At 40.3% G+C, this 25,040-nt stretch overlaps 1 protein-coding gene across 1 annotated transcript; it reads left to right on the forward strand.

The window, feature by feature from the left end:
• Positions 1-20,452: 20,452 nt before the first annotated feature.
• LOC140821460 (uncharacterized) lies at positions 20,453-22,060 on the forward strand. The gene has a single exon (XM_073181963.1). The coding sequence runs from the start codon at positions 20,453-20,455 to the stop codon at positions 22,058-22,060; it is 1,608 nt and encodes a 535-aa protein (XP_073038064.1).
• The last annotated feature ends 2,980 nt before the right edge of the window (positions 22,061-25,040 follow it).

Consider the following 25,040-nt stretch of genomic DNA (forward strand, 5'->3'; position numbering starts at 1 on the left):
CAATAACCCAATAACCAAGAACACATGCCAATTAATCCATAAAACCAACAATATCAACAAACCCATATCACATCTCCTCCAAAACCAAGAATAAACAACACCAAAAGCTTACCTTAGCTTCCTAGCACCAAGTAGAACCTTGATCTCTCAACAATTAACCACCAAGATGCAAGAATCAAAGGTAGGAAATGAAAGAATTGAGGGAAACCCTAGTCTTTAAGGAGAGAAATCAAAAATGGAAAGAAAAGAAATGAATTAAGTGAACCAACTTATCCAATATATCACTTAAAAATCTCGAAACACGTTTCTGTTGTGCGCGACCGCGGGTGCGCTCTTACCTCTACCGCGGGTGCGCTAAGCTCACGGCATCACAACCAAAATTCTGAAAATGACGACCGCGGGTGCGGTCCTAACTTTACCGCGGGTGCGGTACCAATACACCGCGGGTGCGGTGTGTCTACGGCATTTCTACACAAAATGTTGCAATCAAGACCGCGGGTGCGCTGCTGCAAGGACCGCGGGTGCGGTCCCCTCTTGGCCAAGACAAAATCTAACGCAACTAAAATCGAACCGAAACGCTGATACTAAACATCTACCAACAACCACTAGCAACAACACCTCAAAACAATAATAACCAACAATACTAAAACCACAACTCTTAACATCTAAACCAAATAACCCAATAAACATACGAAACTTAAACCGTACCGTACACCAGGATGGGCTATTACACGAACGACATGTCAAATAACAACCCAACATCATACTAATCATACCTAGACGCAGCAACGATCACCCGTCGATTCCCAACGAAGCCTGCAACAATAAAATCTCAAAACAAAATGCATCAACACATAATTTTCTGAAAAACGAAGTTTGAGCAGTCCCACGAAAAATGTCATGACTCACTCAATTTTTATCCAAATATTTTGAATTTATATCAAATCGAAGCTATCAAAAAATTCTACAATTTTTACGTTGAGAGTTTTCTCAGAATCCCGACCGAAAAATCTCAGTTTTCAAAAGAACAGCAAAAACGGGATTTGAGATCTAAACTTATTTCAAAACTGATCCAAATCGTTTTCCGCTCAAACAACGAACGTCACCCATGAATTTTTACACATAAATAACAACGCAACACATAATATGACGAGATCGATGCAGAAATAACAGAATATACGTGCCTTATGATATCAAACATTACCGAAAAGGCGTCACCGAAGCGGAGATAGAAGCGAGGTTGATCCGGGACGATTGTGCGACGATTTTCTTGCCACAAAAATACACGAAACCTGCTGGAACTCTAGTGGAGGAGGGGCGGATGCACTAGAGTAGGAAGAACCCTAGTTTTCTTCTTTTAAATTTATTTAAAATGAATGTGTGTGTGATGTGTGTGTTAGCGTGAGTTTTAGTGTGTGCGTGCGTGGTGTAGTTAAATTAGGGGAATTATTGCTTAATTAAATAATTAACACTAATTAAAATACTAACACTCTTTAAACTTTAATAAAATCCCTCAATTAAAATAACGCACACAAAAATGCTAATTTTAAAAGTTTTAAACCCTTAAATCACTAAACACATAAATAAGGCTTTAAAATGTCAAACTAAATAAATTATTTAAAATGCCCCTTCCTAGCTTTTAAAATAAAAGTACCGCATTTAATTTGCCAAGAATCGTCTCCGGTCTTTTCCTCGATCCCGCCTCAAATAATCGCCTGAAATATGAAACTCGAAAAAAAACATTTTAACATGCACCACATAAATAAAATTAATTTAAAATAATGCATTTAAATAAATCATGCACTACTAAAACTCATTTTAAAATTTAATAAATACTTTAATGATTAATTAAATGCATGGGTTATACGTGTACTGAATTTGGGCACTACAGTTCCTCCCCCACTTATAAAAATTTCGTCCTCGAAATTAAGTCTTACCAAACAACTTCGGGTAGCGAATCCTCATGTCCGCTTCTGACTCCCAAGTGGCCTCTTCCACAGATTGATTTAGCCACCGGACTTTGACCAACTTGGTCACTTTGTTCCGAAGTCTCTGCTCCTGTCTGTCTAGGATTTGGAAGGGTTTTTCCTCATAAAACAGGTCTGGAGCCAACTGCAACGGCTCATAGCTCAGAACATACGAAGGGTTAGCTAGATACTTCCTTAGCAATGAGACAAGGAACATATCGTGTACCCCGGCCAGATTCGACGGAAGGGCAACGTGATAAGCTAGTGACCCAACTCTGTCCAAAATCTCAAACGGTCCAATAAACCTCGGACTCAGCTTGTCTCTCTTCCCAAATCTCATTACACCCTTCATAGGTTCTATTTTGACGAAAACGTGATCACCGACGGCAAACTCGAGATCTCTCCTCCTCTTATCAGCGTAGCTCTTCTGGCGGCTTTGGGCAGTCTTCATTCTGTCTCGAATCTTGGCCACCACATCGGCTATCTGCTGAACTATCTCTGGACCAAGATCTGCTCTCTCACCGACTTCATCCCAATGGACCGGTGATCTGCACTTTCTTCCATACAAAGCCTCCTAGAGAGCCATACCTATAGATGATTGGAAGCTGTTGTTGTAGATAAACTTCACTAGAGGTAAATTTGATTCCCAAGTTCCCTGGAAATCGATCATACAGGCTCTCACCAAATCCTCCAAGATCTGAATCACTCGCTCAGACTGGCCATCTTTCTGCGGGTGAAAAGCTGTACTGAACAGCAATTTCGTCCCCATGGCTTCATGTAAGCTCTTCCAAATGGACGATGTAAACCTCGGGTCCCTGTCGGACACAATAGAAACTGGGAACCCATGTAAACGGACTATCTCCTTGATATAAAGCTCTGCATACTGCGTCATGGAGAAAGTCGTCTTCACTGGCAAAACGTGCGCTGACTTCGTGGGTCGATCCACAATAACCCAAATGGCATTAAAGCCTCTGACTGATCTAGGCAATCCAACGACGAAGTCCATCGTGATGTTCTCCCATTTCCACTCTGGGATTGGGAGTGGCTTAACCAATCATGCTGGCCTCTGATGCTCTGCCTTCACCTGCTGACAAGTGAGGCATTCAGACACAAATCTGTGGATGTCTCTCTTCATCCCTGGCCACCAATACAGAATCTGTAGGTCCTTATACATCTTGGTACCTCCTGGGTGAATAGAATACGGAGATGCGTGTGCCTATGTCAGAATCTCCTCTCTGATCGAATCAACACTAGGCACCCACATTCTTTCTCTGTACCTCACATTACCATCTGACACGGTGTAAAGAACACTGCCCTTGGCTTCGTCTTTCTGTCTCCATTTCAGTAGTTGCTCGTCTGAAGACTGACATGTCAGTATACGGTCTAGCAGAGAAGACTGGACTGTCAGATTAGATAGCCTTGGTGCTCTGCCCTCACGATAGACTTCCAAACCAAACCTCTAAATCTCAGACTGAAGAGGTCTCTGCACTGATAACTGAGCTATGACTGCAACTTTCCGGCTCAAGTCATCTGCCACAACATTAGCTTTTCCCGGATGGTAGCCAATCTTGCAGTTGTAGTCTTTCACTAACTCCAACCACCGTCTATGCCTCATATTCAGTTCTTTCTGTGTGAAGAAATACTTGAGATTCTTGTGATCTGTGAATATCTGGCACTTCTCGTCGTACAAGTAGTGTATCTAAATCTTCAATGCAAAGACGGCGTTGGCTAATTCTAAGTCATGCGTCGGATAATTCTTTTCATGCACCTTTAACTGTCTGGAAGCATAAGCTATCACCCAACCCTGCTGCATCAAGACTGTGCCTAAATCGAGCTTAGATGCATCGGTGTATAACACAAAATTCCCTTGCCCTGATGGCATGGCTAACACTGGCGCTGAAATAAGGTCTTGCTTCAACGTATCAAAGCTCTTCTGACATTCATCCCTCCACACAAACTTAGCATTCTTTTTGGTCAGTGCCATGAGTAGCACTGCTATCGATGAAAATCCTTTGATGAACTTACGGTAGTAACCGGTTAAACTCAGAAAACTGCGGATTTCCGATGCATTCTTCGGTTCAACCCAATCCTTAACTGCCGCTACCTTGGTTGGATCCACCTCAATTCCACTGCTAGAAATAATATGACCCAAAAACGCTACATTCTCCAACCAAAACTCGCACTTACTGAACTTCGCAAATAACTTGTGACTCTGCAAGGTCTGCAAAACTGTCTTCAAGTGTTGACTGTGTTTCTCACGGCCCTTCGAGTAAATAAGAATGTTGTCAATAAACACTATGACGAACTGATCAAGGTAAGGATGAAATACTCGGTTCATGAGGTCCATAAAAAATCGCTGGAGCATTCGTCAGTCCAAATGGCATCACTAAGAAATCGTAATGCCCTAATCTAGTTCTGAAGGCTGTCTTAGTTTTACTTTACTATGACCTCGAGTTCTGACTTTTCTCACAATTCCCAATATTAGAAATTGAGGTTCAAACATATTGTATCTTACCTTCCTTATACTATACCCGTAATGTTACTCGATCTATTACATTAGTATTTATGCAGTTCAATCTAAGAAATCTTAGCACCAAAAGTTACTGATCAACTTCTATCCTTGGTACTACACTCAAAAGTTAAACCTTATCTTAACCCCGTAATAATATTGACCTACGATCCTTGAATCGAGTCTTTACAATACGAAACCAACTTATGTAACTTAGCTGTTTACAAGTATATCCCAAATAAAGATTACTGCAAATCTTATATTTCAAGTAACACTAATCCATAAAATCCCAAAATATACAATATCGATATTCTGCTTAGATAATAAAAACTTCCTAGCATCAAACACATGCTTAAACTATTTCCTTCCCAATTACATTATAGTTAAGGCCTAAGACGCTTAAATCTTCCTCATTCGAACGAATGTCACAATTTGACGTATCCTCAATACTTAATTCATTATAACGTATAAAGCTTAAGAAGTTTTCCCCTGTTAATGGCAGACTAATTCTAATAAATCAACTTCACTTATAACCCACAGAATTCTAGAATCCTCATATAAAGATTTTGGATTTCTTCCTCGATAAAAATTTTAATATTCGACATTGCTAACCTATGTTGAATACAACTAATTCCCTTTTTATTTCACCCAATATCCCCATCTGATCACATATTCCATAAATTTGAAATTAAAACTTACACAACCCAAGTAGTCTTATACAACATAATTCTAGTACTCATATCCACTAAATCCTAAGTTTCTTAATGACTTGCAATCCGCAAAACAAGGTGCCTGATATGGCCTCTTGCCAAGCCTATCGACCTCAAGTCCCTTTGGTTCTGCCCTGCCGCCAAAGCTCTCGACACGGATAGGACCAGCAACTAAAACATCACGCCGCAAGATCGGCCGCAACCCATCCATAAAATGCCTCATATTCTCCCGGGCATCATTTGCCATCAGGGGCACAAAGTGACACCCCTTCTCAAATTTTCTGACGAAGTCTGCCACGCTGTTGCCTTCCTGTCGCAGCGACATGAACTCCCTGGTCAGGCGAGAGCTTACTTCTTCAGTGAAGTACTCGGAGTAGAAAACCTCCTTGAACTCATTCCACGTCAGTGTTTGTAAGTTCACTGACACCGACGCGCTTTCCCCCCAAAGCCTTGCGTCTCCAGTTCAACAAGAAGGTGGCACATCTAACTCTGTCAGCATCATGTAGCTCCATAATTGCAAAGACTACCTCGATGGGCTTAATCCATCCTTCCGCTATCATCGGATCAGTGGTCCCTGAAAAATCCTTCGGATTCATCCTCCTAAATCTTTCATATACTGCCTCCAGTCTGGGCCTCGCCCCTGTGTCTACTGCAGTCTAGTTCCCCGCAAACTGTGCGATGAACTGGGCCATCCCTGCAAGCATCTGAGCCTGCATATCTGGGGTGGACGAGGAGGAGTGACCCTCTCCCCATCCCGGGCTTTCCTATTCTCATCGCCTGCTTCACGCACAACCCTACGTCTGGGAGGCATACTGTTCTAACATTTACCCAACACGTAAACCCAACATGCATGTACATAATACCAATATAATAAGATGCACGTAGTTTGAACTTAAAACATGCACATGCTGAAATCATGACTTAATGCTTACTACATAACACAATTCAAAACTTTAAAATATACAGACTTGAGGTGTGACTTCGTGAGCTTCTTTCGTCTGACGGTAGGCATAACCCTTTACAAGAACACCGCTCTGATACCAACTGTAACGAACCGTACTTTTGCTACATAAAATTTGCGGAAAAATTTAAAATTTTCTTAAATAAAAACATCCATACGGTCGTCAACTCATCGTTCATAAAAATATCTTTGAAATCATTCATCACCAATAAAATTTTGCTAACAAAATGCTTGTTCCAAACATCCCTCACCAAAACATAAAATCAGATTATTTTAAAGTTGGATAAAAATATTAAAATAATGTGGGCGGTCTTCGGGTCTAGCCTCCCGCTCAGTCCAAGCCTGCTCCTTGGTCCCCACCTCCTGTCTCCTCAAAGACATCCTCACCTGCATCGATCAAGTCTAGTGAGTCTAAAGACTCAACACGTATAAACTGGAAATAACGAATAATACGTAATAAAACCACATGCAATTTCGAAATAGAGCGTACATACTTAAACTTGATCTTGGAATAACTTGAACATACGTACGTATCTTAGACGTGCCAAAACGTGAAACTTTCATAAACATGCTTGCATACTTGAACATACTTAAACATACATACTTCATAATTCTCTTTGCGTAGAGGCATGTTTCAAAGCAAGTGACCCATACATAATAAATGCCTGATCAGACAAACCGCAGTACTGGGCTGACAGGGACGTATCCACTGCCACATACATGAGATCCCCGTTCATAATTTAACGGGCTGGTTGGTCCCCGTTCCTAATTTAACGCTTTCCAACCACGATCTAACCCGTTCATAATTTAGCGGGGTGGAGAGGTCCTCGGCCACGTTCACCGACTTCCAAACCCATTCATAATTTGGTCACAAGACATTTAGCATACCTCAAAAACTTGAAATATTTTATTTTGCACGTCAACATACTTACATGGCATTGAGGGATTCGTTGGACTTCGATTGGGCCGTTGCTGTACATACTAATCATGAATTTACATGCTTAACTTGCATAACTTAGACGTAGGTAATCATGCTTACTTACGAGTTCATTCAATTCCTTAGGACGTTCTAAAATTCCCATGACATCAAACCCCGAACATGCTATATAAAATTTTTCCCAAAATATGAAGGACACGGACCCCGTTCCTAGGTCCGGGTAGGGGTCCGTGTTCGTGCGCTAAAATGTGTCGTGCAGAAGGAGGAAGGCACGGACCCCGTCTCTAGGTCCGTGTAAGGGTCCGTGTGTGTACGCAAATTGACACCGAAAAGAATACAAAGGCACGGACCCCGTGCTATGGTCCGTGTGGATGTCCGTGTCTGTGCGCAAAAATGACGATCAAGAATAGACAAAGACACGGACCCCGTGCCAGGGTCCGTGTTCAGGTCCGTGTATCCTCGTTGGACGTGAACTCACGAAAATCCTGTACGTGTCATGCTTAACATTCTAGACTCGTTTGTACGGACCAAAAACCGACACCTCGAGACACATCCTAACATGCCAAAACATCAAACCAATTACATACAAGCACCCAAAGCAACGACGTTCACCCTACGACACATACAATTCAAAAACGTGGCAATTGACACCAAATCGGTTCCTACGACTTTTATTGTATTCGAGTGCCTAACAACACCGAACGTAATGTCAAATAACAACCCAACATCATAATAATCATAACTAGATGTAGCAACGATCACCCGTCGATTCCCAACGAAACCTGCAACAATAAAATCTCAAAAAAAACGCACCAACACATAATTTTCTGAAAAACGAAGTTTGAGCAGTCCCACGAAAAATATCATAACTCACTCAATTTTTATCCAAATATTTTGAATTTTTATATCAAATCGAAGGTATCGAAAAATTCTACAATTTTCACGTTCAGAGTTTTCTCAGAATCCCAACCGAATAATCTCAGTTTTCAAAAGAACAGCAAAAACGGGATTTGAGATCTAAACTTATTTCAAAACTGATCCAAATCGTTTTCCGCTCAAACAACGAACGTAACCCATGAATTTTTACATATAAATAACAACGCAACACATAATATGACGAGATCGATATAGAAATAACAGAATATACGTGCCTTATGATATCAAACATTACCGAAAAGGCGTCACCGAAGCGGAGATAGAAGCGAGGTTGATCCAGGACGATTGTGCGACGATTTTCTTGCCACAAAAATACACGAAACCTGCTGGAACTCTAGTGGAGGAGGGTCGGATGCACTAGAGTAGGAAGAACCCTAGTTTTCTTCTTTTAAATTTATTTAAACTGAATGTGTGTGTGATGTGTGTGTTAGGGTGAGTTTTAGTGTGTGCGTGCGTGGTGTAGTTAAATTAGGGGAATTATTGCTTAATTAAATAATTAACAACTAATTAAAATACTAACACTCTTTAAACTTTAATAAAATCCCTCAATTAAAATAACGCACACAAAAATGCTAATTTTAAAAGTTTTAAACCCTTAAATCACTAAACACATAAATAAAGCTTTAAATGCTAAACTAAATAAATTATTTAAAATGCCCCTTCCTAGCTTTTAAAATAAAATTACCGCATTTAATTTGCCAAGAATCGTCCCCGGTCTTTTCCTCGATCCCGCCTCGAATAATCGCCTGAAACATGAAACTCGAAAAAAAAACATTTTAACGTGCACCACATAAACATAATTAATTTAAAATAATGCATTTAAATAAATCATGCACCACTAAGACTCATTTTAAAATTTAATAAACACTTTAATAATTAATTAAATGCATGGGTTATACGTGTACTGAATTTGGGCACTACAAAAGAATTGAAAAAATCAATTGCAGGAGCTATTAGATAAAGGTTTTATATGTCCTAGTTCCTCGCTATGAGGAGCTCCAGTTTTATTCGTGAAAAATAAGGATGGATCATTGAAGTCATGCATTGATTATCGAGAACTCAACAAGGTAACTATTAAAAATAAATATCCTTTGCCTCGTATAGATGATATGTTTGATCAATTGCAAGGAGCCACTGTGTTTTCAAAAATCGATCTTCGATCCGGATATCATCAACTGAAGGTAAAAACGGTGGGCATGCCGAATACTGCTTTTAGAACGAGATATGGCCATTATGAATTTTTGGTGATGTCGTTTGTATTAACTAATGCCCCTTCAGTGTTTATGGATTTGATGAAACGTGTCTTTAAGCTATATTTGGATAATTTTGTGATTGTGTTTATTGACGACATTTTGATATATTCTAAGACACGAGAACTTCATAGTGAGTATTTGAGGATCGTATTACAGACATTGAGGGAGAAGCAAATATATGCGAAGTTAAAGAAATGTGAGTTTTTGTTAGAACAAGTGGCGTTTTTGGACCATATTGTATCAAAAGAAGGAATAGCAGTCGATCCATCCAAGATTGAAGCTATTAGACAATGGTCCATTCCAAAGACAGTTTCAGAGGTACGAAGTTTTCTTGGTTTGGCAGGGAATTACAGACAATTCATAGCAAACTTCTCGAAAATATCATTGCCATTGACAAGCATGACATGAAAGGCTATCAAATTTGAATGGACCACAGAATGCCAACAAGCATTCCAAACTTTAAAAGATAAGTTAACTTCTGCCCCTGCATTAGTACTTCCCTGTGGTACTGAGGATTTTGTTGTGTATACAGATGCTTCAAACCAGGGGTTAGGTGCTGTGTTGATGCAACGTGGGAAAGTAATCTCTTATGCTTCTCGTCAGCTAAAAGAATACAAAAAGAATTATCTCACGCATGATTTGGAGTTGGCGGTTGTGGTATCTGCCTTAAAGATTTGGCGACATTATTTATATGGTGAGAAATGTGAAATTCTTACAGACCATAAAAGTTTGAGTTATTTTTTTCGCATAAGGAGTTGAATATGAGGCAGCGGAGATGGTTGGAGCTGGTAAAAGACTATGATTGCACATTAGCTATCATCCTAAAGAAACTAATGTTGTTGCAGATGCTTTAAACCGTAAATCCAGTTAATTATTGGGTTCCATGATTCAAAAACCGTTACTCGATTTGCAAAGGAACGAAATAACTCTGGTATCTCCAGGCACAGTAGATCAGTTATCTGCACTAGTTCTTCACTCTACTTTGATTGATCGAATTTTAAAGGAGCAACAATTGGATTTTCATTTATTAGAGTTGAAGAATAAAAATGATTTAATAGGAGTTTCTGAATTTGGTTTGAATCGTGATGGTTTATTGACCTTTCGAGGTAGAATTTGTGTTCCTAGGGGTGATGAAATTCGGAAAGATATACTTATTGAAGCTCATACAGCGCCATATTCAGTTCATCCTGGCAGTACCAAAATGTATCAAGATCTTCGACGTCTTTATTGGTGGCCAGGTATGAAGAAAGATATCATGTTATTTATTTCTGAATGTCTAACCTGTCAGCAGGTTAAGATTGAACATCAAAGACCTGCTGGAACTTTGCAATCTCTCCCAATACCTCAGTGGAAATGGGATCATATCACCATGGACTTCGTAACGGGACTTCCAAGAACACCAAAGGGTTACAACTCCATCTGGGTGATTGTTGAACGGTTAACCAAGTCGGATCATTTTCTTCCAGTCAAGATAACGTTTACAATGAACCAATATGCTGAAGTAGATGTAGCTGAAATTGTAAGACTTCCTGGAATCCCTGTATCAATTGGATCTGATCGTGACCCAAAGTTTACTTCTGAGTTCTGGAAGTGTTGCACAGAGCCTTGGGCACCAAGTTGGCCTTTAGCACAACATATCATCCTCAGAGTGACAGGCAATCTGAAAGGGTAATTCAAATTCTGGAAGATATGTTACGAGCTTGTACAATTGATTTCCCAGGAAGTTGGGATTCCAAATTGCCTCTTGTCGAATTTACGTATAACAACAGCTACCAATCTTCAATCGGCATGGCACCCTATGAAGATTTATATTGAAGAAAGTGCCGATCTCCATTTTACTGGGAAGAAGTAGGTGAAAGGAAGATGTTGGGCCCACGGTTGGTTCAACAAATAGCAGATGTTGTGGCATTTATCCAAGAGCGAATGAAGATTGCTCAATCTAGACAGAAAAGTTACGCTGATGTACGTCGACGGCCTTTGGAATTCGTGTTTGGTGATCATGTGTTCATTAGAATAGCTCCTCTCAAAGGAGTGATGCGTTTTGGCAAGAAAGGTAAATTAAGTTCTCGATACATTGGGCCCTTTGAAATTCTTGACAAGATTGGAGACCGAGCCTATCGTCTGGCATTGCCACCAAACTTGGATCGAGTGCACAATGTATTTTACATTTCTATGCTACGTAAATACCTTCCCAATCCATCTCATGTTCTTCGACATGAATCATTAGATGTTTTGCCTAATTTATGCTACGAAGAAGTGCCGATTCAAATACTGGATCGTAAGGCTAAAGTGTTAAGAAACAAAGAGATTGGTATTGTCAAAGTTCTTTGGAGAAATCAAGAGATTGAAGAGGCTACATAGGAGCCAGAGGAAGAAATGAAACAACGTTATCCGAGTCTATTTGATGGTAAGTAAATTTCGGGGATGAAATTTTTATAAGGAGTGGAGATTGTAATAGCCCAAACTTTATCATGTTAATCTCTATGGTTTATTATTGTTATAATCATGTTTTATGATTTAATGGTTTAGATTATGTTAAATGGTTATTGTTTATGGTGTGGTTATTGAAATGGGATTTGAATGGTTATGGTTATGTTTATTGGAATAGTTTTTGGAGTTATGTTATATAATTGTGATTGGGAATGGTAATGAATGGGTAGAATAAAAAGTTGATCTTGAGCCAAATAGGAAATGGAAGTGTAGAAACTGTATGAAAAATGTGATAGTAGTTGTGGTTTTTAGCATAATGTTTTATGTATTGATCCAATTGATGTGAGGTCACTTCCATTAGAAAGATTAGATATAAGGTTATAACTTTCATGTTTTGAGTTTTGTTCAAATCATTGTGGAAGACAAGCCAAAAGCACCCCGAAATGTGTCGTGTGTATCGTTGTTCTTGATATGACACATGTTGGGAGATTTATTATAACTCTTTACTCAGGCCTTCAAATGACATGAGGCCAATTAGTGATGCAAGCCAATACATAGAGCTACAACGTTCATATTTACCACTTTTCCAAATTATGAAGGGAAGAGGCATTTCTGGAGCAATATTTGATGAAGCTGAGCGTAGAACGATGTCGGCGCTAACAGGGCCAAAGCCCTGGCGCCTATTCGCTGCCAGAAAGTGGCGCCGCGGCGCTAGTTGTGCGAGTGGTGTGTTTTTAAAACACGTTTTTGGGGAAATGAAGGCTTATAATCACATTTCTAGACTCTTCTCTTCATTTCTCATTTCTTATTCTCCCTTGCAACGTTCCTAGATTTTCTCCTCATAGATTTCCTCTTCATTTCTTCACTCCAAATTTAAGGATTATAGTATACTTCTTAGTTGCTCCTACCTAAATCTTCAAGCTTTGAGGTAAGAACTTACTATTCTTCTAGTTTATAAGAGTTTGGAGTATTGAGGGTTAAGTTGGGTTCATGATTCATTGGATTATTGGAGACGATTTATGATTATGATTTTGATTATTGTTGTAGTATTTTCTTCAAGAACATCTAAGCATTCATTTGGTTTGGTAGTAAGTGAAAGCTTTTCTTTTGTGCTCACATGATTTATATATGTATCAAGCCATGTTATTGTCAATTAGCTCCTTCCATTGGCAAATATTTGATATGTATTTTGTTATATATAGTCATTGTTCAAAGATTACCATTGAATTGATTGACAAATGAGGTATTACTTCATTGTTCCCATTAAGTGTTTGTCAAAATGCCTCAATGAGATTTCCAATGATTAAAGCCAAGGAATGATAGTAATTCATGCATGTCATTGGCCGATCACATGATTATGAAGTATCTCCCACAGTATTGATATTTATATCAAAGAGATACTTGTCACAAGTAACAGGTCACAGGTCACAGAACTGTCATTTTCTTCCTTTAATTCATGATATGATACCCTTTACATTGATTTGAGATTTATGATTCATTCTTTATTGCCATTGCCATAGCCATGTTCTAAGCCAAAACTATGTATATGTAATTGCTATGTACAACTTTTTACTTACTGAGTTTTATTCTCATTCCAGTTAATGTCATGTAATGCAGGTGATAAAAAGGACTGAAATGGATTGTTCGAGGCGGGAGAAGTCATATAAGATGCCAGGGGAAAGATTTTTTGGTTTTGTCATTTTGAATTGTGGTGGAGTGAACATATGTAAAGTTTTAAAATGTCATGAAGTTTTGTAAATGAATGAAGGAAAGGTTTGTCTTGGCTTTTGGTTATGTTATGGATAATACAATGTGAATGATCATGTACATTAGTTATTGAAGATGGTTTTGATGTAATTGTATATGGTACTTTCCCTTTGAAATGCTAAGGCTTCCGCATATGTTATTTACTTAATTTAAATGTCATGGGAGTGGGGTTGTTTCAGAGGATATTCATTATACACTGTCAGATTCGGGAGCTATACGCTTAATTTAAATGTCATGGGAGTGGGGTTGTTTCAAAGGATATTCATTATACACTGTTAGATTCGGGAGCTATACACTCTTTCATATCCGAGACTTTTGTTTAGGGACTGAATATTACACCTGAGGATATGGGATTAGGTTTCAAATTTATATTCCTTCCGGTGACCAAATGATCACGTCTAGTATTGTGAAGAATCTGGAGCTTCGGTGTGAGACCTAGGGCCGAAGAGGGCGGGGAGTTATCGTCGGTGCCATGAGGTTGCACGGACAATGAGCGGCTCTTGGCAGGCTTCTAGGCGGAGGGAACATGAATAAACCGATCTTACACCGGAAGGAGAGGGATTCCGAAACTTTTCAGGTATGGGATTATGCAGTTGAAGAGGGCTTAAAAGATTTGATATGTACTACTCATATCAAAAAGGTGCGTCTTCTTTTCAAGAGTTCATCACATAAAAACTCCAAAGTTAAGAGTGCTTGACTTGGGGCAATTTTGGATGGATTACCCCTGGAAAATGTCTTGTGGTACGTGTGAGTGAGTACATAAGCACGCTAGAAAGACTCGTCTTGGTACAGTGAAGATAGTCTTTGAATCAGGGGCGTTATCGATGGTATCAGAGCCGACCTCTTCGAGTACGGTGTGGTTCGAGGACGAATCAAGCAGAAGCTAGTGGGCATGTGAGGCCCGGGGCCGAAGAGGGCGGGGCTGATCGCCGGTGCCATGAGGTTGCACGGACAATGAGCGGCTCTTGGTAGGCTTCTAGGCGAAGGGAACATGGATGAACTGATCTTACACTGGAAGGAGAGGGATTCCGAAACTTTTCAGGTATGAGACTATGCAATTGAAAAGGGATTAAAAGATTTAATATGTACTACTCATATCCAGAAGGTGCATCTTCTTTTCGGTAGCTCATCACATAAAAACTCCAAAATTAAACGTAATTGACTTGGGGAAATTTTGGGATGGGTGACCCTCTGGGAAGTTTCCTGGGGTGCGTGTGAGTGGGGTTATAAGCACGCTGAAAAGACTCATTTTGGTACAGCGAGGACAGTCGTCAAATCAGGGACGTTATATTCGGTTATTTAAAGATGTGGTTCGGGCAAATCTTATCGTATTCTCTATGCCTGAATTTGACATCATACTTGGTATGGATTGATTATCAACAAATGGAGCTTCGATAGATTTTTGTAAGATATCCGTGTCTATTCGACCTCTTAGTGGGAAATCTTTTATCTTTGAGGCGGCGAGGAACAAGAAAATGCCGCACATTATCTCTTGTCTACGTGCGAGGAAACTTATGAGACGAGGATGCCAAGCTTTTCAAGCATGTGTCACTACAGAACATGCTCCTATCAGTCAGAAGTTAGAGGATGTTGATATTGTCAGAGATTTTCCTAGTGTCTTTCCTGAGGACGTTTCTGACATTCCACCTGACCGTGAGGTGTAATTTCTATTGAGTTGATGTGAGGCACTGTACCTATTTATAAAGCACCTTATCGTCTAGAACCCGCTGAAATGAATGAAATAAAAGATTAAATCCAAGAATTGCTAGACAAGGGTCTTATTTGCCCTAGTTATTCTCCGTGGAGCACACCTGTGTTGTTTGTGAAGAAGAAGGATGGTAGTATGCGACTCTGTATCAATTATCGAGAGCTGAATAGATTCAGTATCGATAATAAGTATCCTCTGCCTGAAGACTTATTTGATCATTGCAAGTAGCATCGATATTCTTGAAGATTGGTCTTCCTTCTGGATTCCATCACTTGAAGGTAATAGAGTCCGATGTTCATAAGACATCGTTTAGGACTCGATATGAGCACTATGAGTTTATGGTCATGCCATTCGGGTTGACCAATGCGCCAACGATCTTCATGGATCTCATGAATCATATATTTAAGCTGCATCTAGATCGGTTTTTTATAGTCTTCATTGATAATATTTTGATCTATTCGAAGAATAAGGAAGAGCATAGTCGGCATTTAAGGACAGCACTGCAAGTACTGCAAGATAGAAAATTATATGCAAAGTTCAGCAAGTGTAAGTTTTGGCTCGATAGAGTGGCGTTCTTAGGCCACATTATTTCTAGAGATGGAGTCAAGGTTGATCCAAGTAAAGTGGAGGAAGAATGGACAGTACCAAAAAGTGTAACTGAGATCCAAAGTTTCTTGAGACTAGCAGGCAATTATCAAAAGTTTATTCAGAGATTCTCATCTATTGTGGTACCCATGACTTCCTTGACAAAGAAGAAAGCAAAGTTCGTATGGGAGTCCGAGTGCCAAGATAGTTTTAACAAGTTCAAGCAAGCCTTGATTTCAGCAGTAGTGTTATATATGCCATCGGGGCAAGAAGAGTATGTTCTTTATACCGACACATCTAAACTTGGTTTGGCACAGTTCTGATGCAAAATGACCGAGTTATAGCCTATGCGTCGAGACAGTTTAAAGCTCACGAGAAAAAGTACCCCACACATTATCTCTAGCTTGCAGCGGTAGTTTTTGCATTGAAGATTTTGAGACATTACTTATAAGGGGAGAAGTGCAAGATTTTCACCGACCATAAAAGTTTGAAATACTTATTCAACCAAAAAGAGTTGAATACGAGACAATGAAGACGGCTTGAATTGGTGAAAGTCTACGAATGTGAGATTATCTACCATTCAAAAAAAGCTAATGTAGTGGCAGACGCATTGAGTTGAAAGGCAGCAGTTATTACTCAATTATCATTTCAAAGACCGCTGCAGTCTGAGATTCAGCGGTTTGAGCTTACAGTATATGCTAGGGGCGAGGCCCCTAATCTTGCCACCTTGACAGTATAGTCGACTTTGAGAGATATAATCTGTGAGGGACAGTATACTGATGAGCAATTGTAAAAGTGGAGATTGAGGGATGAAGCCAAGGGCCGGAAGTTGTATTCTAAGGTGGATGGTATAGTTCGATATCTAGATCGTTTATGGGTTCCTAGTGACGACTCTTTGAGGGAGCTCATTATGAAGGAAGCTTAATCGAGCAAAACTTGCACTTTAATATCCTTAACAAAAATTTATAATGTTCAAGATCGAAATGATCGCAAGTGCAGGATGTCAAGCAATAGTATAATGTGCGAAAGTACGAGTATCGTTCCACCAGAGACTGTATTTTGTAATTATTATATCCAATTATTAACTCTTTGGCAACGAAATTTGAATGATTGTTTATTTCTATTATGTTTAAATAAAAATTCAATGAAAAAATTCAAGAATTAAATAATGAAATATATAAGCTAGAATGGTTAATTAAAATTCAATGAGAAATGAATTTGTTGGGAATCTCGGTTCACCTACCCCTTGTCATTTACTTAATTTGTTCGATAGTGATCTACGCTTCCGACAAAATTCCATATCCAATTGAACACGCCTTCTCGAGTTATGCCAAACTAATTCTACTCAATGAAGTAATTAAATCTCTTTAATTATTTATCACAGGTGAATTGCATGTCGTTCTATGAAATCTTCTAGCTTTCATCCTATCTAAAACAATTAAATCGACAGGATATACAAAGTTATGAAACTGGACCAATACGTCTTCTACCATACCTCTTGGCACTTTAACAGATCTATCGGCAAATAAAAGTGTTACCGAAGTCAGTTTTAACTCGCCTAGATTGAGTTCTTGATAAACTGAATATGGAAGTAAATTCACACTAACTCCAAGATCAAGCAAGGCTTTTTTAATCTTTCGCTCTCCAATAATACATGAAATAGTAGGACGACCAGGGTCTTTGTATGCTACTGACTTGTGTTAGGTGGATTAAAATCATGGTAAGGAGTTGATTTCCCAACTCTTACTTCATTAAATCGAGACATGAGTTTGCATTTTTTTTGTTAGTAGTTCCCCTCGGAATTTATGCTCAAATTCCCAATTTATGTACCCAATATAATAATAAAATCAGTTCATTTTATGCCAAAAATAATGTTGATATGATTTCTTGTTTAATCGGCCAAAATCATGTGAATAAGTTTATTTATAAGTCTCACTTAATATGAATTTGAGTTAGTAATAAAATATATAAGGTTCCCTAAGAGTTTATGCCAATATGCTCTGATTTTATATGCATTTTGGCCATTTTACGCCATAATTGCATAATAGTATGCTAAAATCAGTTCTTTTTATGCCAAAAATAAGGCTGACATGATTTTTTTTGTTTGATTGACCAAAATCATGTGAATAAGTTTATTTGTCAAGTCTCACTTACTAAATATGAAGTTGAGTTAGTAATAAAAGATATACGGTTCCCCTAATAATTTATGCCTGGATGCTCCAATTTTATACTGCATTATGTTTTTTTTTTCCTAATAAACATAAGACACCATGAACTAAATTCTTTGCATAAAATAAGTTAGTTTTGGCACAAATTAAAACAATTGTTGTATAATTTGTTCGCAATTTGATAGATAACGTCATAGTATAAGCATAAATTATGAGAGAAACCACAATTCTCTTGACTCGAACTTATATGTCTTATCATCAATTAGTTAACTTTAGGAAAATTATTATTAGCACAAAATATAATAATTTGGGCATAATATCTTAAAAATATAATATGACTAAAATTGAGCATAAAACATGATAATTTGAACACAAATATGCAAAGAACCCTTCGTTGTCTTATCATTAACTCATATAGATATTTGATGAAAAAGAGTTGAGAAATGAATTTATTACCATGATTTTGGTCTACAAAAACACAAGACCGTGTGAACAATATATAATAATCGGGTATAATATATCGCAGATATGGTATAATGTGGCTACAATTGAGCATAAAATATGAGAATTTGAGCATAAAATAGCTAGGTTAATTTAGGCAAAATTAAAACATTTGCAGTATAATTTGTTTGAAAATACAACAAAAATGATCGGGCTTGAAATGTCGCTACGAATACAAACAGAAAACACTAATATGTAAAAGAATAAATCACAAATAATATCCTTAAATAAAAATAAATCGCAAACATCCAAATGAACTATCCATTGGAGAAAATTATACAAAATACCAATCAATGTTAAAGTTGAAAAGTGCACGTTAATATTATTCTAAACACCAACACATCTAATCTTGATATCCATATCTATTAACTCTAAGAAAAATCAGATCTGAATCCAAAAAATTTATAGACAAAAAAATCGTCTCAAATCTGAAAAATTCTCATAATTCAACATGAACGTGGCTCTGATACCACTTGTTGGAGATTTAATAAAATAAATCTATAAATAATGTGATTAAATCCATATATCACAACACGCCAAGAATTCATGTCGAATTATCAGAAAATATGAATAACAATAAACACGTACCAGAATCCATTGTTCGATCTAGCGTCGGAGTTATGGATCTTCCAAGACAACAGAGAATCGACCACCTTATTCTTGTCTTTGATGGGAGAAGGAGAGAGATCTAGAATACGTGTGCCGTATGTATTCTGTGTTATGTTCTCTGTGTCTTGGAGACCATAACCTTATATAACCTTAGCAGTCTTCAACTCATCATAGAAGACCTAATTGGGCTGGGCTTCTACACATAAGGTGGACCATACCAATTTATTTAATACTTTGGAAACTCATAATTAATTAGATCACTTTATTGGGTCCTTTATTATATAGCTTATCCATGTACAATTAATTAAATTAAGTGAGCCTACAAAATAATTCCAACACATGAATCCTTACTTAACACCTCTTTTTTTATAAAATATTTGCGGCATGCAATATGTGCCCAGAAACTATTAATTGTGCAATCTTTTTCGTAGGTCCATGCATCTTCATTTTCGTCACGTTGTTGCCGAAAACGAACCGGCCGTTTAAAAATAGTAAAAAAGTTCAACATGACTAAACTAAGTGTATATGTAAGGTTAATGGTGATACCCCTATAAGGATATGGGTTTGTTCATCTGAAACCCATGTGTACAAACCGGGGTACCGGGTAGTTTTGTGAATGCCCGGGTAAGTTTTCCCTTCCCAGGTGTGATGGTTTCATCCGCAGTCCTTTACCAGTAGCCCGGATCCTCATAGAGTTGGCCGGGTGCTTCTCACCTGTCCAGGTAATGTTCTCGGTTGGATACCCACTTGGGCAACCTCGAGAATAGCGCTACCTCGATAAATGAGCCACACTCGAGTGTAATCCTTACAGGCAATCTAATCCGCCAGAGCAACTTGGGTTTGGAGTGTCCGAGAAGTCATCAGAAGCTAGTATGGTAAACCGACTTAGTAGGTGACGCGGGAATCGAGGTAATTACTCATTCCTCTCCTATAAATAGCAGGTATTAATGTCATTAAATGATCCTGAAAAAAAAAAACCTTTGAACTTTAAGCATTCTACGTATTTTTCCTCAAATATTGTTCGAAGTTCATCATCATACAACCTGCTGACTTTATCATCGGAGTGGCTACGTCGGAAACCCCTCCGGCGCCCATTCACGAGTTCTTTTCATTGTTTGCAGGTGTCGTTCAAGCCATTGTCTTCGCTCAAAATTCCCAAAACATTAAAAATTGTTGATTTGATCCGATTGGAGCTCCTTACCCGGCTCGCCCATTTCAAGAGGATCTCATCATTGGCGCCGTCTGTGGGAAATTATATTGAGCTCGAGGCGTTGATATGGCTCGTACCAGAAGAACAGACCAAGATAACTCCCGGGCCCATGCGGACGGGGGACAATCTTCCAGACAAGTAAACGTTAATAATACCGACCAGAATCTCGTAACCATGACCCGAGAGGAATTAAAAAAAATGATGGCTGATGCAATGGTTCATGCTAGGGCCCGGAAAGAAGTTTCTCGACGTAACACACCACCAGAGCAGGAGCAGGAGCAAGAGCAGGAGCAAGAACAGGAGCAGGGGCGAAAGGAGGAGGAGGAAGGGAGTGAAGAGAATGTAGATTATAGTGTCGGGTCGAAGGCTCCGACTACAGCAGAGGAGTTGAAAGATTTAAAGCAGCAAATGAAGGTCCTAGAAGGACAGCTGGAAAGTCGCAGCTCTGCCCGGGCCACGGCAAAGGGATGTCCATTTGCCGATATCATTGTTCGGGAACCTCTTCCTGGAAACTTCAAGTCTGCCAAAATAAAAGATTATGATGGCAATGCGGACCCGGAGGAGCACTTAGCCAGATTCGAGAACATGGCCATGTTACACTGCTATACTGATAGAATCAAGTGCAAAGTGTTCTTGACCACTCTGGTGGATTCCGCTCAGAGGTGGTTTGAGGGTTTGTCCCCCCAAAGCGTGCATTCGTTCCGAGATTTCCAAAAGGTATTCCTACACCACTTTAGTAGTAGTAAGAAATACAAAAAGACCGCCTTCAGTCTTTTTGAGGTAAAGCAAAGCCCTGAGGAGAGTTTGCGGGCTTACATCAGAAGATTCAACAGAGTGGCTCTAGACGTCCCGTCTTGTGCCACCGAGACCAAGACTACTGCCTTCACCCAGGGTTTGAGAGAGGGTGAATTCTTCAAATCACTAACCAAAAAGGTGCCCGGGGATTTTGAGGATCTGTTATCCCGGGCAGAGAAGTACATAAATATGGAGGAAGCCCAGAAACAAAAGAGGGAAGCGGTGAGGAAAGAAAGAGGAGACCGGGTATCTAAGCCCGAGGAGAGGGGACAAAAGAGGGGCAATTCAGGGCATTTCTCTCATCATGTGCCTCTGAAGATTGCCCAAGAGAGGGAGGTGCAGGAATGTAGTAGGGATTTGGCCCCGGATCATCAACTGGCCCGGCCAGAGAAAAAGGGATTTTGTGCGCTTCACAAGTTAGGCTACCATAACACTGAGGATTGCAAAGTTCTGAAGGGAAATTATGTTGCGCCTTCCCTCCCAAGGCCCATTATCAATACCCAGATGTCTAGGGTGCCGCCATGGACGTCCCGGCAGCCCGGATCTAGTTCCCGGGGAGGGGGTGTGAGAAACAATCCTAGAATCGAACCCGGAAGGAGTAGGGGGCCTGAACCCGAGCAAAGAAAGAAGTCACCCCCGGTTGTAGGGACGATTAAAATGATATCCGGAGGCTCTACTGATGGAGACTCCAATCGAGCGAGGAAGTCAAGGAGTAGGAGAGAGTGTTTGGAGGTGGAAGGATCGAGGAAGAGTGAGACAATCATCAGTTTCGGCCCGGAGGACCTAAGAGGGGTGAATCTACCCCACAACGATGCCTTGGTGATCCAAGCCCGAGTGGCGAATTATGACATTCTGCGGGTCTTCGTGGATTCAGGCAGTTCTGTGAATGTAATTTTCAAAGATGCTTTTGAGCAGATGGATTTACAGGTCTATCACCTTGAAACAGTGGAAACTGCTCTTTTTGGCTTCGCCGGGCACGTGGTTTATCCGGAAGGGGAGATTATTTACCTCTGACCCTGGGCTCTCACGATCTCAAGAGAACAATGATGACTTCCTTCACTATGGTGGACTCCCCCTCATCGTATAACATCATCCTTGAGAGGCGGGCCATGTATGAGTTAAGGGCTGTAGCGTCTACCTACCACCAGAAAATAAAATTTCCTGTGGGAGCAAGGGTAGGAGAAGTCCGGGGAGATCAACCCTCTTCTAGAAAGTGTTATGTGGAAACGGTCCGGGCGGATCAGAACAGATCTAAGAAGGAGGGGAAGAGGGCTAAGATAGGTGAGACAGGAGGAAGGATAGTGGAGGAAGGGGAGATACACTTTGTGGCCGAGGAAGAGCAGGAGGCGGTGGAGATTGGGCCAGGACAGCAGATCCGGGTGGCTCGGGATCTCAGCACGACCACCCGGGTAAGTTTAATTAAATGTTTAAAAACTAACATTCATGTGTTTGCCTGGTCCCAGCAGGAGCTTACGGGGATTTCCCCCTTTTTATCGGAGCATCATTTAAACATCCTCCCGGGGTCTCACCCCGTGAAGCAGAAAAAGAGGCACTTTGGTCCTGAAAAGGACAAAGTCATAGCAGAACAAGTCAAGGAGCTCCTGAAGGCGGGGCATATTCGTGAAATTCAATTCCCTACTTGGCTTTCCAATGTGGTTTTAGTACCTAAATCCACTGGCAAATGGCGCATGTGCGTAGACTTCCGCGATCTAAACAAAGCGTGCCCCAAAGATCATTATCCGCTGCCCCGGATTGACCAGCTGGTAGATTCCACCTCGGGCTATGAGCTGTTGAGCTTTATGGATGCATACCAGGGGTATCATCAGATTCCCTTGGCCAAAAAAGATCAAGATAAAGCTAGTTTCGTCACCTCGGGAGGTACATTTTGTTATATTGTAATGCCTTTCGGGTTGAAGAATGCAGGGGCCACTTATCAGCGTCTTATGGACAAAGTGTTCGAGAAACAGCTAGGGCGGAACGTGGAGGTCTATGTGGATGATATCTTAAGCAAGACCCGGGAGGTCACTACTTTTATTAATGATCTACAGGAAACTTTTGCCACCCTCATGCAACATGGGATCAAGCTTAACCCGGCCAAATGTATTTTTGGCGTAAAGAGTGGCAAATTTCTGGGATTCATGGTAACAGATCGGGGAATTGAGGTAAACCCGGAGAAGGTAAAGTCTGTCTTGTGTATGCCCTCTCCCCAGTCTGTAAAAGAGGTGCAAAAGCTGACGGGAAGGATTGCTTCCCTTTCTCGATTTATATCCCGATCAGCACACAGAAGTTATCCTTTCTTTCAAGTCTTGAGAAAGGCCAAGCACTTCGGATGGGACGATAAATGTGAACAAGCCTTCCAGGACTTGAAAGCCCATCTTGCAGAGCTCCCGGTGTTAGTAAAGCCCGAGCCCGGGGAGCGATTATTCCTGTATTTATCCTCTACAGAGCATGTTGTCAGTTCAGTGTTAATCAAAGAAGAAGGCTCTGATCAGAAGCCTGTCTATTATGTCAGCCACGCTCTAAGAGGGCCCGAGCTCCGATATACAGAGGTGGAGAAGATTGCATTGGCTTTGATCATGACCGCTCGGAAGCTAAGACCTTACTTCTTATCGCATCAAATAGTGGTTCTTACCAACAGCCCTCTTGGTAGAATCATGACCCATGCTGAGGTATCCGGGCGAATGATTAAGTGGACGGTGGAATTGGGGGAGTACGATATCGAATACAAACCACGAGTGGCTATCAAGGCACAAGCTTTACCAGACTTTTTATCTGAGATGATCCAACCTAGTAGAGAAGAAGTGTGGAGAGTTTTTGTAGATGGGGCGTCTAGCCTTGCGGGGTGCGGAGTAGGAGTCGTGATGATATCTCCCCCGGGAGAAAAAATCAAATTGGCGATAAGGATTGATTCCCGAGTAACTAATAATGAGGCCGAGTATGAGGCTGTGCTAGCTGGAATACGAGCTGCTCGGGAAGTCGGGGCTTCCCGGATAATTATATATTCTGATTCACAACTCGTAACACAGCAGATAAAGGGTGTGTATGAAGCTAAAGATGATATGATGCTGAAATATCTACAACTTATCAGAGCTCGAGCAGAAGGCTTTTCGGATTGGAGTATCGAGCAAATCCCCCGAGAAGAAAACGACGAGGCAGATATTCTGGCAAAAATGGCAGCATCCCTAAGTGAAGTAAGCACCCGGGAGGTATTGCATGTCTCCCGCTTGATCCTCTCGATGGACGAAGAAGGAACACCCGATACAGAAAACTCCTGGATGACGCCCTTAATCAGATTTATTGAAAAGGGTGCACTACCCGAGGACAGAGGTCAAGCTCAGAAGATCAAGAGACAAGCTCCCAGGTTTGTGCTCTTAAACGCAATCTTGTATAAAAGATCATTCCAGGGGCCTCTTTTAAAATGCTTGCCTAAAAAGGAGGTAGATTATGTACTCCGGGAAATTCATGAAGGATGTTGCGCGGAGCACCTCGGAGGAATGTCTCTAGCTCGAAAAACCATGCTTGCAGGATTTTGGTGGCCAACCCTTGGTCAGGATGCAGCTCGGGTGGTTCAAACCTGCGAAGGCTGTCAACATCATGCAAATTTCAAACACAGCCCGGCTGCTCTTATGAAGCCTATTTGGGCATCCTGCCCTTTTGATCAATGGGGCATGGACATTGTAGGTCCTTTCCCGCTTGCCCGAGCTCAGAATAAATTTTTGTTAGTGGCAGTCGATTACTTTTCCAAGTGGGTGGAAGCTGAGCCTTTGGCAAGAATTACGGAAACGGAGGTACTGAAATTCCTGTGGAAAAATATTGTATGCCGATTTGGAGTGCCCCGGAGATTAATCTCAGATAATGGCAGACAATTTCAAGGCAAAGGAATTGTTGCATGGTGCCAAGAAATGAAGATCACTCAATCCTTCACCTCTGTGGCTTATCCTCAAGCAAATGGCCAAACAGAAGTTGCCAATAGGATCATTGTACAAGCGTTGAA

This window comes from Primulina eburnea, unplaced genomic scaffold (assembly GCF_022965805.1).
Source record: "Primulina eburnea isolate SZY01 unplaced genomic scaffold, ASM2296580v1 ctg567_ERROPOS1600000+, whole genome shotgun sequence".
NCBI lineage: Eukaryota > Viridiplantae > Streptophyta > Magnoliopsida > Lamiales > Gesneriaceae > Primulina > Primulina eburnea.

Bases quoted from the DNA above. Each gene is read 5' to 3' on its own strand.
- LOC140821460 (XM_073181963.1), top strand. From the start codon at position 20,453: ATGGCTGATGCAATGGTTCATGCTAGGGCCCGGAAAGAAGTTTCTCGA.